This window comes from Erythrolamprus reginae, chromosome 4, assembly GCF_031021105.1.
Source record: "Erythrolamprus reginae isolate rEryReg1 chromosome 4, rEryReg1.hap1, whole genome shotgun sequence".
Taxonomy (NCBI): domain Eukaryota; kingdom Metazoa; phylum Chordata; class Lepidosauria; order Squamata; family Dipsadidae; genus Erythrolamprus; species Erythrolamprus reginae.
In genome coordinates, this window is record NC_091953.1 from 74010500 (window position 1) to 74026794 (window position 16295).

The 16295-nt window shown below is 34.3% G+C and overlaps 1 protein-coding gene across 9 annotated transcripts in view; it reads right to left on the reverse strand.

Moving 5' to 3' along the window:
• Positions 1–3673: 3673 nt before the first annotated feature.
• The window catches only part of GK (glycerol kinase), a 238951-nt gene continuing 226329 nt past the window's right edge, over positions 3674–16295 (reverse strand). For 5 of the 9 annotated variants that reach the window (XM_070750605.1, XM_070750606.1, XM_070750598.1 and 2 more), the window contains 4 exons: positions 13770–13913; positions 13370–13450; positions 9540–9626; positions 3674–5974 (listed from right to left, as the gene is read on the reverse strand). In XM_070750605.1, coding sequence (XP_070606706.1) covers positions 5961–5974; positions 9540–9626; positions 13370–13450; positions 13770–13913 — 326 coding nt within the window. In that variant the 3' untranslated portion in view covers positions 3674–5960. Of the gene's footprint in view, positions 5975–9534; positions 9691–13369; positions 13451–13769; positions 13914–16295 lie in introns of those variants that run through there. The other 4 variants (XM_070750603.1, XM_070750604.1, XM_070750601.1 and 1 more) reach the window with 3 other exon arrangements.

Consider the following 16295-nt stretch of genomic DNA (forward strand, 5'->3'; position numbering starts at 1 on the left):
CCAGGCGTCTGTAGAGTGATGCATAGGAGAGAACAACTGTAGGATTATTCCAGGAGATAAGCGAGGCCACCTGTGGTTGGGTGGGGCTGCTGTAATTAGTGCTACAGATAAAAAGAACAGCGTGCTGGTTTAGCCTTGTGGAAGTTTATCTGATTCATAGTTTCGTCAAGATCGTTTTTTTTGCTGTTTCCCGGTTCAAGACTGTGTGTGGACTTTCTGGACTTTAGAATTGGACTCAATTTTCCGAGTTACTGGGTGAGAAATTGGATTGCATTTAACCTGTGCCTTGTGTGTACCAGAAAATCTCTTTGACATTTAAAAAGGGAGTTTTTTCTGCTTTTCTGTTGAAAAGAGGGTCCGCAACTTGGGCGTCCTCCTCGATCCACAGCTCACATTAGAGAACCACCTTTCAGCTGTGGCGAGGGGGGCGTTTGCCCAGGTTCGCCTGGTGCACCAGTTGCGGCCCTATCTGGACCGGGACTCATTACTCACAGTCACTCATGCCCTCATCACCTCGAGGTTCGACTACTGTAATGCTCTCTACATGGGGCTACCTTTGAAAAGTGTTCGGAAACTTCAGATCGTGCAGAATGCAGCTGCGAGAGCAGTCATGGGCTTACCCAGGTATGCCCATGTTTCACCATCACTCCGCAGTCTGCATTGGCTGCCGATCAGTTTCCGGTCACAATTCAAAGTGTTGGTTATGACCTTTAAAGCCCTTCATGGCACTGGACCAGAATATCTCCGAGACCGCCTTCTGCCGCACGAATCCCAGCGACCGATTCGGTCCCACAGAGTGGGCCTCCTCCGGGTCCCGTCAACTAAACAATGCCGGTTGGCGGGTCCCAGGGGGAGAGCCTTCTCTGTGGCGGCACCGGCCCTCTGGAACCAACTCCCCCCGGAGATCAGAACTGCCCCTACTCTTCCTGCCTTCCGTAAACTCCTCAAAACCCACCTTTGCCGTCAGGCATGGGGAAACTAAACATCTCACCCTGGGCACGTTGAAGTTATATATGGTATGCCTGTATGTGTGTATGTTAGTATAGGGGATTTTCTTAAACTTATAATATTTTAATTAATTGGATTGTATTGGATTGTTTTTCACTTGTTGTGAGCCGCCCCGAGTCTTCGGAGAGGGGCGGCATACAAATCCAAATAATAAATAAAAATAAATAAATAATAAATAAATAAAGACTTTTGGTTTTCTTTCTATCGTGTGGTGTGTGTCTTTCTGGACTAATTACCCTGTAATTACGGGCGGTTGGGACACCCCGGCAGAACACTTACGTACTTAATTACTTACTTACTTATTCGATTTCTATGCTGCCCTTTTCCTGAGACTCAGGGCAGCTTACAACAAAGGTAATATAAACACGTTAGAAATTTCAATAAAATTACAATCTAAAAAATCCCCATAGTTAAAAAGTTAAACAAACACATTCATCCAGATTACGCATGCATCACAGACAGCTGTAGACACTCCTACAAAGAGCTCCCAAATGTGGGTTTGAAAAGTTGGAAAATAACCCCACCCATCCCCCAACTCCTTAAAAGACATATAGAGCTGAAAAGTAATTAAAGCAGATCAAAGAGAGCTGGAGATAAATGTTGAAAGGGGAGGACGCTTTCTAGCTTTTGTAATCTGCAAAAGTGAGTAGAAATATTACAACAAAGGTGGAGGGAGGAGCTCTAAGCCCTGGGGGAAGTGCTGAAGCGAAATTAGATAAATTGCTTCATATATTTGCATCTCTGGAAGAAATATTTAAATCTGTGGTGGAGGTGCTGGGAAGCCTCGCCAAGGATGTCCAAATAGTTAAAAAGGGTTCAGAAGAGCAAGCAGAAAAAAAATTAAAAAATAGAGACACAGGTGAAAGGCCAAACTGAAGCATACAGACAGCATAATTGCAGGCTTACTAATTTAGAGGATCATCAAAGGAGACAAAATCTGCGTTTACGTGGTTTTAAATAAGGTTTTGGTGCAGGATTGAAGTTGGCTGAGGCACTCCATGATTGGTTAAAGGTGAATGGAGTTCAAATTGATTTGGAGGATATGGGACGGGTTCACTTGAGTGTCCCACGCAGAAATCCGGAGAGGCAAAGAGATATTGTTATGGCGCTGGCAAGTGAAAGGAAAGCTGAATTGATGTACAAATATTTGAAAGGCTGCGCTGGCCTCAGTCAAGATGGAAATGAGATAAGAGTTCTCAGAGATCTCTCCTGGGAAACCTTGAAAGAGAGGGCTGCTTTATGCCCAATTATAAGGCGCCTGTTTCAAAGTGGAGTAAAGTTCACCTGGACCTTTCCTGCAGCTACTTTGGTGTTTCAAGGAAATGAGATGCTTAAAGCATGTTCATTGGAGGAAGGGAAAGCATTATTGCAACAGTTGGGTATCGAGTTTGGAGAAGCTGAACCAGTTGGAGAGTTACGAGAAGCAGGAGGAGGAGAAGCAACCTCTGATTCTAGTGGCAGAGGTACCCCAGATGAAGAATTGGAGAAATGTACATTATGGCAATATTCTGATGCCAGAAAGCTATCTTAAATATAGTCACACTAACTCCTCCCTATTATTTAAATAGGTCTATTCCAAATATGACTAACTCAGAATTTAACTCAGCTGTCTTATCTTAATACTAAACAGGATACTGTTACACTTCAGATTAGACTTTTACAGATCTTTACATTTGATATGGCTTTCTGGGAGTATAGGCATACTCTGCTATTTAAAAGAAGATAACCTTCATTTTGTTAAGTTGTCTAGAACAATAATAAAGCACTCTTTAAAAAATAAGTCTAATAATTTGAACATTCAATAGACATTTATAGTTATTGACTTACCACCTTGCAGTTTCAGTCATCCAATATTGCCAGCAGTCCACCTCGCAGCAATCTGACTCCTTGCAGCTAATTTCATTTTCAATTCTAGCAGTGGCTTGCCTGTTTCTGAATCAGCTGTGTGTCAGGAGACTGATACTCAATTAGTTATGCTAATCAGGCTCTGGGCTATTTGCTGCAAGGAGGTAAAGAGACCAAAGGGTTGGGGGGGGGGGCTACATTCGGTGTATAAGACGCACCCAAGTTTTCACCCTGTTTTGGGGAGTAAAACGGTGCGTCCTATACTTGGAAAAATACAGTACTACAATTTGTTATAAATGTGGTGTAATAATCCTGATATTGGTTATCCATGGTTCAATCTTATAGTTTGGTTTACTTAAAAATGACTTTAATCTTTCCATTCTTCAATTAGAAAAAAAAGTGCATTGCAGTGTACTTCTGTAGTACACAGACTTGTTTCAAAAATGTTATCCATTAAATAATTTAATGCATGCTTATTGTTAATTTCAGTGGAGTTCAGTTTTATGATCTATCATTGGCTGGTGCTAGTAGCATTACATTGAACTGATTGGAGAGCTGATAACTGCTTAGAATGTAGTAGTTCAAGTAAACTTGATTAACCATAAGCAGATGAAGTTTCTCAGGTTTCTTGCTACAGATAATACAGGATTATTATATTGCATTGGTTTTCTAACTGTTGAAAGGTTGGGTAAAAAATATTCAGTTTAACTTTAAAATGTAAAGTTTTTATTTTAGGGCTATATATATATATTCAAGATTGTGATTTTTAAAGTTGATATTACATTATTTATCACAAGCTTCAGTAAAATAATTCCAGAAGTGAAGATTTCATTAGCATTTTATTAATGGACTCCATCACAAACATAATTGGGAATAAGACTAAAGACATTTTAATTACATATATTTCTACAAGTGCAATATTGACAACTTTTCTTTTTCACATTTTTATTGTATCCATTTTAATAATTCAAATTGTATAGAAAAAAAATTCCATTCACAAAGAGTGAGCAATTCCAACAATTTAATTTTATAGAAAAAGTGGTAATATATTGTGCAAAATTCCAACTAGAATTATAATCTTATCAACTTAGTTTAATATCCTGTATACCTCCATGAATCATATCTCAAAACACTATACAAAACAGGAAAATTAAACTGGGAGTATAATAAAACAAGCCATTTTTCAGTTTAACTTCAAGGTTTATAAAATAGAACTTTAAAAATTTATATCTTCAGCCCCAGTATAAATTCCTATGTAACATATTGTGAACAAGTATGGCTATACCAAGCTTGCCATAGTCAAAGATATCTATGCCAAGCTTGCCGAAGAAATATTAAGAAAAGTATTTTCTCCTCTGAGCTTTACACTTTTTTTTGAAGGGGGAATCTTTTACATTGTTAAAAGCAGGGGAAATGTTGGCTTGACAAATAGGGCCTTAAAATATATAAAGCTTGTCCAGAAGTACAGTTAACAACCCTGTCTAGTACAGTTAAATTGACATTTGGAAGCTTATGCTCATTTATGGTGACATATACCAATAAATTGTGATACAAAAGAAAGAACAAGTAGTCTTAGATTCAGCTTATAAAAAAGCTGAAATATTGATTATGAAGACTAGTTTTCAGTTAAAATGTTCAACAATTGCTCTAAGTGTTTTACATTTCAAAGCAAAGCAAAAAATCATTTTTACAATTATGAAAAGCCTTAGTTTAACATTATTTGAATTTTCAATTCTTATTTCCTTACTGATAACATATATATTCTATAAAAATATAGGAAATGAGAGACCCAGAAACCATTTCATCATGCACAGTGCTAGCGTGTTTACATTATAATAGTGCTACTTTCAATATGTTTACACACTTTGAATCAGGTGATTTTTATTTAAAAAGAGCAGATCAATTTTCTACTAACTTTTAATGATATTCATATATTTTTTAATGCAGGAAAGAAGCTATACTAATCTCTCTCCACATGCATTTTATCATTATACTAGAAAAGTCTAGATTCACTGTATTTTCAACTCCATCTCATTCCAGTAGTGGACAAAGCAAATTCTGAGCCCTATCCTAGAGAAGTCTTTAACTATGAAAAGAATGCATTGAAGATAAATTTCAAGGAACATGGAACTTTCTATGGGCTGTTTGTCAAAAATTTACAGATATTTCCTCAGTTTGAAAGAAAAGAGAGCATGAATCAGGGAACCACCAATTTTGTTTTAATTCTTAATGAAAGAATGAATATCATATTGTTCTGACATACATTAGTGTTAACCTTTGAGACCTATAAAATTTATTTTCTTTAGCTATCTAAAATATTATATCCAGAAATCATGATTGCCACTGCTTATAATGTATTCCACTGAGAAGCAAGTTTGGTCCAGACTTTTAAGTAAAATGAAAGATTGCAAAATGTTTGTGGTTTTCAACTACAGCCCATAAATATTATAATTATTTACTAAAATGTTACCTGAACCATTTAAGCTCATATCCATACACTTGGCAATTCAATTTATAGTACAATATTTTAAATATATAGCTTTCTTGCTATACATACGCAGTATATTTTAAATATTAATTTTAAATACGTTTTCTGAAGTCTACCTGTTTTACTTAGTAGTTTAGAATCTAACCAATGCATATGAAAAGGAGGAGTAAATAATTGTTCTCTCTTTGTTACAAAATATATTATTGTATCTTCAATTCTCAGTGAGTTTCCTATGAATGGATAAGAAAAATGATTTTGGAAAATATTGCTTTAAGCAATTTCTAAAAATAAATCACCACAACTTTATGTAAGTGTATATAATGAAGTTCTTGAAGTGTACCATTTGGATTTTTCTTAAACCGTTAACTTTTTTTATTTCATGTTTCTTTTCAAAGTGGACAAAACAAGTGATGGCAGTTACAGAAGTTAACCAAGAGTTTTTTTCCACTTTACTTTTAAAGCAGGTAAGTAGTAGAAACTATAATTTGCTCATTCCTAATTAAATCTTTTTCCAAAATAGTTATTTTGATAATGAACTGTGTCAAAATAATGCCATTAAAATTGTTAAGAAAGCACCACATTCTTGAGATGTTAGTCTCCTGAAATCCATTAAAATGTCTCATCTGAATTTACCTGAAAGGGAAAAAAAGGATCAGTAATCAAATAATTTTTATTAAGAGGATAAATATAATGCACTGCTTATAATATCTTCTGGGGAAATCATTAACTGAAACTAAATCACCTATCAAATTCTAACAGTGCCAACCTGAGGCATGGATTATATTATCTAGCCCAGTGATGGTGAATCTTTTTTTCCTCAGGTGCCAAAAGAGCAGCAAGTGCCCACACCCATAATTTAATGCCTGGGGAGAGTGAAAACAGCTTCCCCCATCCCCTGGAGGCCCTCTGGAGGATGAAAATGGCCTGTTTCCCAACTTCTGGTGGGCCAAGTAAGCTCATGTTTCACCCTCCCCAGTCTCCAAAGGCTTTCCTGGAGTCAAGGGAGGGTAAAAAGGCCCTCCCCCATCCTCCCAGAGGCTCTCTGGAAGCCAAAACGCCCTCCCAGAGCCTCTGTGCAAGCCAAAAATCAGCTGGCCGGCACACACATGCACACTGGAGCTGGACTAGGGCAATGGCAGATATGGTTCCGCATGCCACCTTTGGCACCCGTACCATAAGTTCGCCATCACTGATCTAGCCTATAGAAGCATGAAATTGCATTGTAGAAAACATATTCAATGGCAATTGCTTTATTGAGTAACAACAGCCCTAGAGAATTTTAAAGTGCTACTCTAATTGCCTTTTCCCCCATTTCCCATTTCAATGTAACAAGATCTTCATCTACTGGAATAGGAACAGAAGAGAAAAACTTTATAAATATAAATAGTCAAGTGCTGAAATGATTTTTTTAAAAACTAAATGGAACAGCTTGCATCTCAACTATAAAGCAACATTCATTCAAAAATGGTTTACAACTTCACAAAATACCATTGTATGCAACTTAAAAGCAAAAAAAATAGTTTTCTATTCAGAAATTATATCTATCCAGAAAATGTATAAATATATCTGCCCAGAGAACATATGTTCACTAAAAAACATTACATGTGCTCTAAATACACAGTGTTTAAATGTTTGCGAATTCTTTTGAATTTTCAAAATTTCTGCAGAAATATGACGTAAATATGAACTTTCTTCACAGAATCCTAAAATTTGATTTTAAAAAACCCAATGAAAACAAATGAATCAAATACACTGTACTTGATTGTTGATTTATTAGGGAAATTATCCAGAATTTAGGTCATATTTATATAGAAATACTGAAATTCAAAAGATTTCACAAACTTTTGAGAACCACCGTATTTACATATATGAACTGCAAATGAACACATGTAGCAGCAGTACTCAAGAAAGCTGCATACAAAACTGCTTTCAAAATTTAAGCAAGAATTATCAAGTCAGAAATTGCTTTTATATAATATGTTTTTAAAAGAATTAATAAATATTAAAAATGGAGTAGTTTAAACATCAAATGTTATTTATGCATTTAATCCAAAATAAAATGGAATTATATATGCTTGCCTTGTGTAAGGAAGCTGTCCTTTGATATATACTCTAAACTTCCCACTTTATACTAGAAATACTTCTATACTCGGCAGACCACCTCTGTGGCTCATAAAACATTTCTTTTTCTACATTCAAATGTTCTATTGAAAATATAACTCAGTTGCAGTCTTACATTACTGCACCAAGGTATGGTCTCAGCAGAACTGTCTTGAAATCAAGAAGTCTAGTTTTGAATAAGTTGCCAGAAAACTCCGTCTTGAATATTATGCCACATTGAATATTATGATGAAAAAGTGAAAAATAATAATGTAATTATATGCAGAAAGTGACTCCTGCTATAAGTTACTATGGAATCATACAGGGGCTTCCAGAGAAGCAGCTTGTAAAAGATTTTGCGAGATTTGGGGGATGCAACATTTGAGGAAGGAGAGCATGACACAGCAAGTTCAAACTTGGAAGCATCTTACTAGTAGATTTTTATATAGAGACCTACTTTGGACCATATATAGTGTTTCACGCATTCCTTCCTTTTGTATACAGGCAATCCTCAACTTTCAACAGTTCATTTAATGACTGTTCAAAGTTACATCTTCACTGAAAAATGTGATACCATTTTTCAGTTATGAACTTTGCAGCATTCCCCTGATCATGTGATCAAAATTCAGATGCTTGGCCTGAATAATTTAATTTGATTAATTTGACTTATATGCTGCCCAATCCTGTAGGACTCAGGGCAGCTGAATATTTATATTTATGGCCATATCTGTGTTCCAAGGTCATGTGATCTCCTTTTGAGACCTTCTGACAAGCAAAGTCAATGGGGAAGCCAGATTCACTTAACAACCATGTTATAATTTATCAACTGCAGTGATTCAATTAACAACTGTGGTAAGAAAGGTCATAAAATGGGACACAACTCAATAATAATAATGTCTCAATAATTTAAATTTTGGGCTCAATTGTGGTCATAGGTAGAGGACTACCTGTATTCATTAAATAAGTATTATACCTTACATGATAAGTATCTAGTATTTTTGGAGTTTAAACAAGTTTTAAAAATTCATATTTAAATCTGAATTGTGCTAATTAATAAATATAGCTTGTTATAATCCACGTAAATCTAGTATAAGCAAACATTATTTAAGTCTCATTATTTAAGTCTTTTACATAATTCTTTCTCCATCTATGATTTGTCTTTCATATACGTGTATTTTATATGAATGATTTCTGCCTAAAAAAGAAGAATCTGTAGTAAGTAACTGATCACATGAGAGAATAATATACCATATAATTAATCAAGCAAGTAATGTTTTTGTAAATTGTAAATACTGGTAATTTAAAGAACAAATTACCTATTGTTTAAGTTTATTAAAGAATGAAAATAAAATTATATTTTATATGTAACAACCCATTTGTACAGAGCTTGGGGGGTGGGGGATGGAGTTCATTACTTCCAGTAAATATCACCTGAATAAATGTTTCTTGAATTTCCTCTCCAATAGTATCTGTATTATCTGTCCAAGATAATTTATATTTTCTGTATATGATTTAAGCTATGAAGAGATCCTTCATTTTGCTAATCAAAATATGATCAAATTAATTTAGCTATTCACATTTCTCAACAGTTGAATAGGAAAAGAAACTCTGATGAAATATTAACTAGTGTTTTTTAAAATAGAAAAATTATGAAACTTATTTTTAAATCAAAATAAGCAATATTTTAGGGAAGCTAATTTTGCTTTAAGTTATGAGTTTTGTGATATCTAAAGGAAACTAAGTTGAAAGGGATAACAATCAACTTCAGATATAAGATTTTACAATATATTTTTCTAATCTAGAAATGTTTAAAAATTTTACTTATAAAATCACACATTCTGATTTTTTCAGATATGTGGGCTTTTTCAGTAGGTATAAAACCTCAAAAAAGAAATAATAAGTAGAAAAAATTAATGGCAGTTTTCTGAATATTTTCTAAATTTTCTATATGAACTTTTAAATTAAAATGGTTTAGAGCCAGTATCATTAATATTTCTTCATATACAACATACTAAACACTTTTTTCAAACTGAAAATATTTAAATCATTTAGCAGTGATTATCTTGTAAAAACAAGACATTTCAAAATATAAACTAACCTGAGATATACTTTGCTCCGATTAATATTAACAGGCTACTCATTATAAAAAAGCCCAAAGGCAGACTACAGAAGATACTACTTTCACCTGATGTCATCCAGAAGAGAGGTTCCAGTCAAACAAATCAAGAGAGAGATACGTGTAAATTGCACTATTTAAGAATTATATGAAGAAAATTAGAAGTGACAGAAATTTTACAAAATGCTACAGATAGTTTAGCACGTAATAATTAGAAATAGGACAAACACTGATGCTTAGATATATTTCAGTCTTGCGTCCAGTGTCAATATTTAAGATTATTTAGACAGTGGTTCTCAACCTGGGGGTCGGGACCCCTTTGGGGGTCGAACCACCATTTCACAGGCGTCGCCTAAGACCCTGGGAAAAGACAAATTTCCCATGGGGTTAGGAACTAAAGCTTCTATTCTGGCACCTTGGAACATATTTTTACAATCCGACCAATCAGGCGTTTACATTGGGGGTGTCCCTCTGACCTTCCTGCCAATCAGCTTAAAGCTCTGTTGGGAGAATTGGCGCTAGATTTATGGTTGGGGGTCGCCACAACAAGAGAAACTGTATTAAGGGGTCGCGGCATTAGAAAGGTTGAGAACCACTGATTTAGACAGAAACTATTCACTACTAATAAAGTAGATAGTACAGAATTTCAAATAAAACTGACATTAAGCATTCCAAGTACTGCAAGGAAAAAGAATGTACCATAGAAAATAGAAGAGTGAATTCATGTGTGTCCAATTATACACATACAAACTATCTCAAACTATCTTTGTTTTTCAAAAATATTGACTGTGTATGAAGTATCATGTAATGTGGGCACATATTCTTAAGTTCAATCATGCATTGTGCCTGCTCCATCATACACATTATACTATCAGCAAGTGAAATATACATGTACCAACTGTCTCCAGACTTGGATTGAAAGCATAAAATTGTTATTATTAATTATAAATGAGCAAGTACAGTACTAAAGACATTTATGACACTCATATATAGAAAGATTGCAAAGCTGCAATGTTGTATCATTTATCAAGGTTCGCTGAATTAATTACCAATCATTTCTGAGCAGTTGTGTATAGTATTCTGCAGCAAGTAGCACAATACTTTCAAGTAGCAACAAGCATTTAAACTGCCCTCAGTATTGCATCTAATTAAAATATTCTCAAGTTTTTACATATTAATTCACACACACACACACACACACACACATCCCTAGGGTTGTCTAATCCGCACAGTATTTTTCTCCAGATAATAAGTTATCTGCGTACCAAGTTTGGTTGAAATTGCTCGAGGCATTCCAGAGGTATGACCCATAGAAATAGCAAAGAATTGGAGAAATATACATTACGGCAGTATATTAATGCCAGCAAGTTTTCTTAAATGTACTGTAGTCACACTAACTCCTCCCAATTATTTAAATAGATCTTCTACAAACATGACTAAGTCAGGGTTTAACCCAGCTGCCTTATCAGGACCACTGCTACATTTCTGATTTTACAAATCCTGTTAAAATTGATGTGACTTTCTGGAAGTATACTTATTTCCTACTATTTAAAATAAGATACAGTAGCACTGGGTCTCTTCAGATCAAGCATTTATTTTAAAAAGCTTCTTCATTTTGTTAAGTTTTCTAGAACAATAATAAAGCAGTCTTTAAAAAGTAAGTCTAATAATTTGAACATTCTATAAGCATCCTCCATACTAACCTACCCAGGCTTCATGCTCTGGGGAATCCAGAGCATGACACCATGGTCTTCTGAGACTGAAGGATGCCAATGCCATGCTATAGGCATTTATAGTTATTGACTTACCTCCTTGCAGCAAACAAGAAAACAGTCACTTTCAGCACAGTCTGATTAGCACAAGAAAATACAATTCTGCCTTGCCTCCCCCTGCCAGCAATTTGCCTCCATGTAGCTTTAGTTTCACTTTCATTTTAGCACACGGGCTTGTCTGCAGGATCAGTAGGCATATAATGAGAGGCTTGTGCTAATCAGGTTCTGGGCTGTTTGCTGCAAGGAGGTAAATTGCTGCAAGGCAGAGACCAAAGGGTGGAGGTGGCTGGGTGGGGCTAAATAAGACACACCCACTTTTAACCATATATTTTTTTGGGGGGGGGGCATCTTATACTCCGAAAAATATGGTAGTTTCTTGAAACCAGTGAAGCTGTAATTTTGACTCAGTCAACAAGTCAATTAGATAATAAGCGGGACTTATAAAACTAAACATTATATATCATTGCCTTTACTAACCTGCCCATATCTTTCCAACAACAAGACCCCCCCCCCCTTTCTTTCTGCAGTGTCTAATAAGGTCTTGATTTGTTCTTCTGTCTAAAACCAGAATCTATTGCCACAAATAACTTTTGGTCTAACTGATGCATCTTCATGCTCCTGGCTGGAGGAGTTAATATTTTACAGTTATTTTCAATTTTTTAAATTACAGTGAATTTATACTTTAAACTTTCTGACTGTACTTAATTATACTGAAAAATAATAATAATCAAATCAAACCTACTGAGCTACAGTTTAAGCATGCTTAAAAGGACAATAGTCTAACTGAATTTATTAGAATATATTTCTAAAAAGAAATATTCATGAAACCTAAAAGTTGTAAAATAGCATTAATGAATTAAAACAAATATATTTTATACGAATTCTAACTGAATTTATTAGAATATATTTCTAAAAAGAAATACTCATGAAACCTAAAAGTTGTAAAATAGCATTAATGAATAAAAACAAATATGTTTCATACAAATTCAGATATATTTTTAATTGCATTTTAATAAAATGCAGCTATCAAGGCAAATAAATTTTACCACCTTGTTTTTTCTATTTTTAGTATGTCAGCTGTCAATAATGGGGGGTTGAATATTTATTTAGCTAGTTCATGTAATACATAAAGCAATTTATATTCAGAATTAATCTTGATGGATAATAGCTTCCATGGATTAATGTAAAAATAAATTAATCCTTCATTTTCATGTGAAAATAAAGTATTATACAATATTTATTTCAGTAGTTTGGAACAAAACTGAAATAGCTTTTTATTACAACTTTTGTCTGGAGACACTTTCAAAATTTTAAAAATTGCTTTAGAATGCAATTTTTAAGCAAAACTGATATACAATTGTCTTAAGCTCTTGATGTAATTTATAAACCATTTCAACTGTTTCTGTTTACTGGTTAGATCTGCATTTTGTTTTCAGGCCAATCACTGTGACTGGCGATTAAGTAGGAAATTAAGGCCAGGAAAAATCAAATTAATGTGACTATATGAATTTATATATTTAGTATGATTAATTTCTGAATTTACGAACAGTTTAAACTGTTTGTAAATTTAAAATTAAATTAAATTTTAAAACCTAGTGGCAGGATTTATTTATTCATTCATTCATTCATTCATTCATTCAATTTTATGTCACCCTTCTCCTTAGACTCAGGGCACTTTTTAACAGAGCCAGCATATTGCCCCCACAATCCGGGTCCTCATTTGAGTATATTACTTGCTGTATTCAAGATTTCAGAAATTTTCATACAACTCAGTGACAAGTTGCCAGTAGAAATGTATTCCTCAATTAATTTGAGAGTATATTTCTATCTTGCTACTATCTGCTTGTACATCTCAACATAAATTATTCAAAAGTAAGTCTACACATTGTTCTATATTTTCAATTTCTAGGCACTTACTAAAACATTTGGATTGTAAATACTACTACTATCAATACAAAAACCTTTTAAAAATTTGCTATAATCTATTGTGTATGGAAAAGCAATTTGACTTTTACAAGTAATGCATGAATGATAACTCACTGTTTCCTTGAGGTTCTGATGTTTCCCACCCCATTGATTTCTTAACAGCTTTCTTCCATCTGGTATAACGATATTCACTTTCTGAAATCATAAACAACATCTTTATCAAAAATTCAAGCAATTATCTTTATTTAATGTACAAGCACTTTGTAATATATGGAGAAGTCTTCTAAAATGCATAGGAATTTCATAAGCTGTCTGAAAACTTCAAAATTTAAATAAAGATAAGGGAAGTTTCAACCTCCTTCCTCCAATATAATTTTTCCAAGATAGTTTACTATTCACAGAGGTAGCACAACTATCCTGACAGAACAAACTATGCTAATCTTATCACAATATGAATAAACTAATTGGCATGGGCTGAGCAACCTTACATAGCAGATCTTAAAATCCTTCTTACCCTCTGGATTGATCTGTGGCTCAAAACGTTCACATGTTACTGCTGTGAAGTCATCAGGATGTAGGCTCCACACTCCCACCCCTTCTGCAGCTCCAGCTGCCATTGCTGCTCCAAGTGCTGTTGTTTCAGGCATGGATGGCTTTACTAATGGAACAAAATGTATATAGACAAAATGTGAACATTTTAAGTATTTAATTAGGTATTGATTTTTTCCCTACTTTCATACCTTTCTTTATTTTACTTTTCATTCAACTGACTGAAAAGTATTAGTAGCTAATGAATTAAGGACAAATATGCTTTTACGAAGAAGGATCATTTAATGAAAAACAGTTTGCTAATCAGCTGTAATATAGGGAACTAATAACCAGTGCAAACCTATCTTAACCCTGGTATTCTCCTCCCATTTACTTACTTACTTACTTACTTACTTACTTACTTACTTACTTACTTACTTACTTACTTATTTATTTATTTATTTTTTATTTATTGGATTTGTATGCCGCCCCTCCCCAGAGACATTTACTATACACTTGTTACCCTCCGGGTCCTTTTAGAACTGGAGTATAAAAAGGTTGGTTCTAGCTACTGGATTGGTCTTTTTGAATACTTTTTTCACTAGTATACTAATTTGGGAAACTAATTTGAACATTTCTGAACACAATGATATGAAAATTGAAATGAAAAAATTGATGCTTATTTGTTTATTTTGCTCAGAAAAGGGCCTCCCCCCCCATGGCTGTGTGCACTTTTTTCAATTTATAGATAGAATAGTCTGCCAAATCAGAATTTTATGACCATCTTTGGCATTAGCATACTAATTTGAACATTTCTGAACATAATGAAATGGAAAAAAATGTTTTGAACACTTGAAGTTCGCTGGGTCATATTCTATCTATTCTATCTATAAATTGAAAAAAGGGCACACAGCCGTGGGGGGGAGGCCCTTTTCTGAGCAAAATAAACAAATAAGCATTAATTTTTTCATTTCAATTTTCATATCATTGTGTTCAGAAATGTTCAAATTAATATACTAGTGAAAAAGTATTCAAAAAGACCATTCCATTAGCTAGAACCAACCCTTTTATACTCTGGGTCTAAAAGGACCCGGAGGGTAACATTGGTAACTTTTTTGCCCAGCAAATACTATACACACACACACACACACCAAAAAACCCCACCACCCTTAGAAAGAACCCCTCAAATGAGAAAAAGTCATGGAATTTCAAGTTTCAGATATGAGGGAAATATTTTTACAGGGTCTCAAACTTCATTTCGGGTCCTTTTAGACCCGACGGGGATTCCAGGGTTAATTGATATCACAAAGAAATATCACCCTATATATTCAAAATGAGCTGTAGATTATTAAATTACAACTAATTTAAAAAGACAGTATCCTTTGACCAAAAAACCCCCATACCAAAATAAAAAACCTAGAGGCAATATTTTTCAAATTTCAATTGCCAAATGTGGTTAATTACATCCACCATGTATTTTATTCATTAAGTACTGCTTTTAAAATGGAGTGGAATGGAACGGAACAGAATTCTTTACTGGCCAAGTGTTATTGGACACACAAGGAATTTGTCTTTGGTGCATATGTTCTCAGTGTATACGAAAGAATAAGATACACGTGTCAAGAACCATGAGGTACAACACTTAAGGATTGTCATAGGGTACAAATAAACAATCAGGAAACAATCTTACTATAAATTGTAAAGATACAAGGAATAGGTTAGTCATACAGTCATAAGTGGGAGAAGATGGGTGATAGGAACTATAAGAAGACTAATAGTAATAGTAATGCAGCCTTAGTGAATAGTTTGACAGTGGTGAGGGAATTATTTGTTTAGCAGAGTGGTGGCATTCAGGAAAACAACTGTTCTTGTCTAGTTGTCTTGGTGTGCAGTGCTCAATGGCATTGTTTTCAGGGTAGGAGTTGAAACAATTTATGTACAGGATGACCCTCTTTTTTGACTTGTGCAGTATACAGGTCTTCAATGGAAGACAAGGAGGCAGTAATTGGGTTTTGTTTGCAGTTCTGATTACCCTCTGAAATTTGTGTCTGTCTTGTTGTGTTGCAGAATCAAACAAGATTCTTATAGAGGTGCAGATGGCAGGCTCAATAATTCATCTGTAAAACTGTATCAGCAGCTCCTTGGGCAGTTTGAGCTTCCTGAGATGGTGCAGAAAACACATTCTTTGTTGTGCTTTTTTATGACATTTTTGATGTTAGGTAATCATTTTAGGTCTTTGAGATATGATAGAACTTAGAAATGTGAAATTCTCTACTGTTGATACTGTGTTATCTAGTATTGTATTTGTGTTGTGAATCCATTCACAGAAGGCATCAAACCAAAACTGCATTGCAGTGAAACTGCATCTGACATATGGACAGGTGTTCTTGCAGGTATATCTGTGTTTGTAAAGGAATCATTAAAAGTTTCATTTAGTTAATATTAAGTGCATATCTTGTCTTTCCTCAAAAGCTTAAAAGTGATGCAAAAGAGGTTTGCCTACAATTTTATT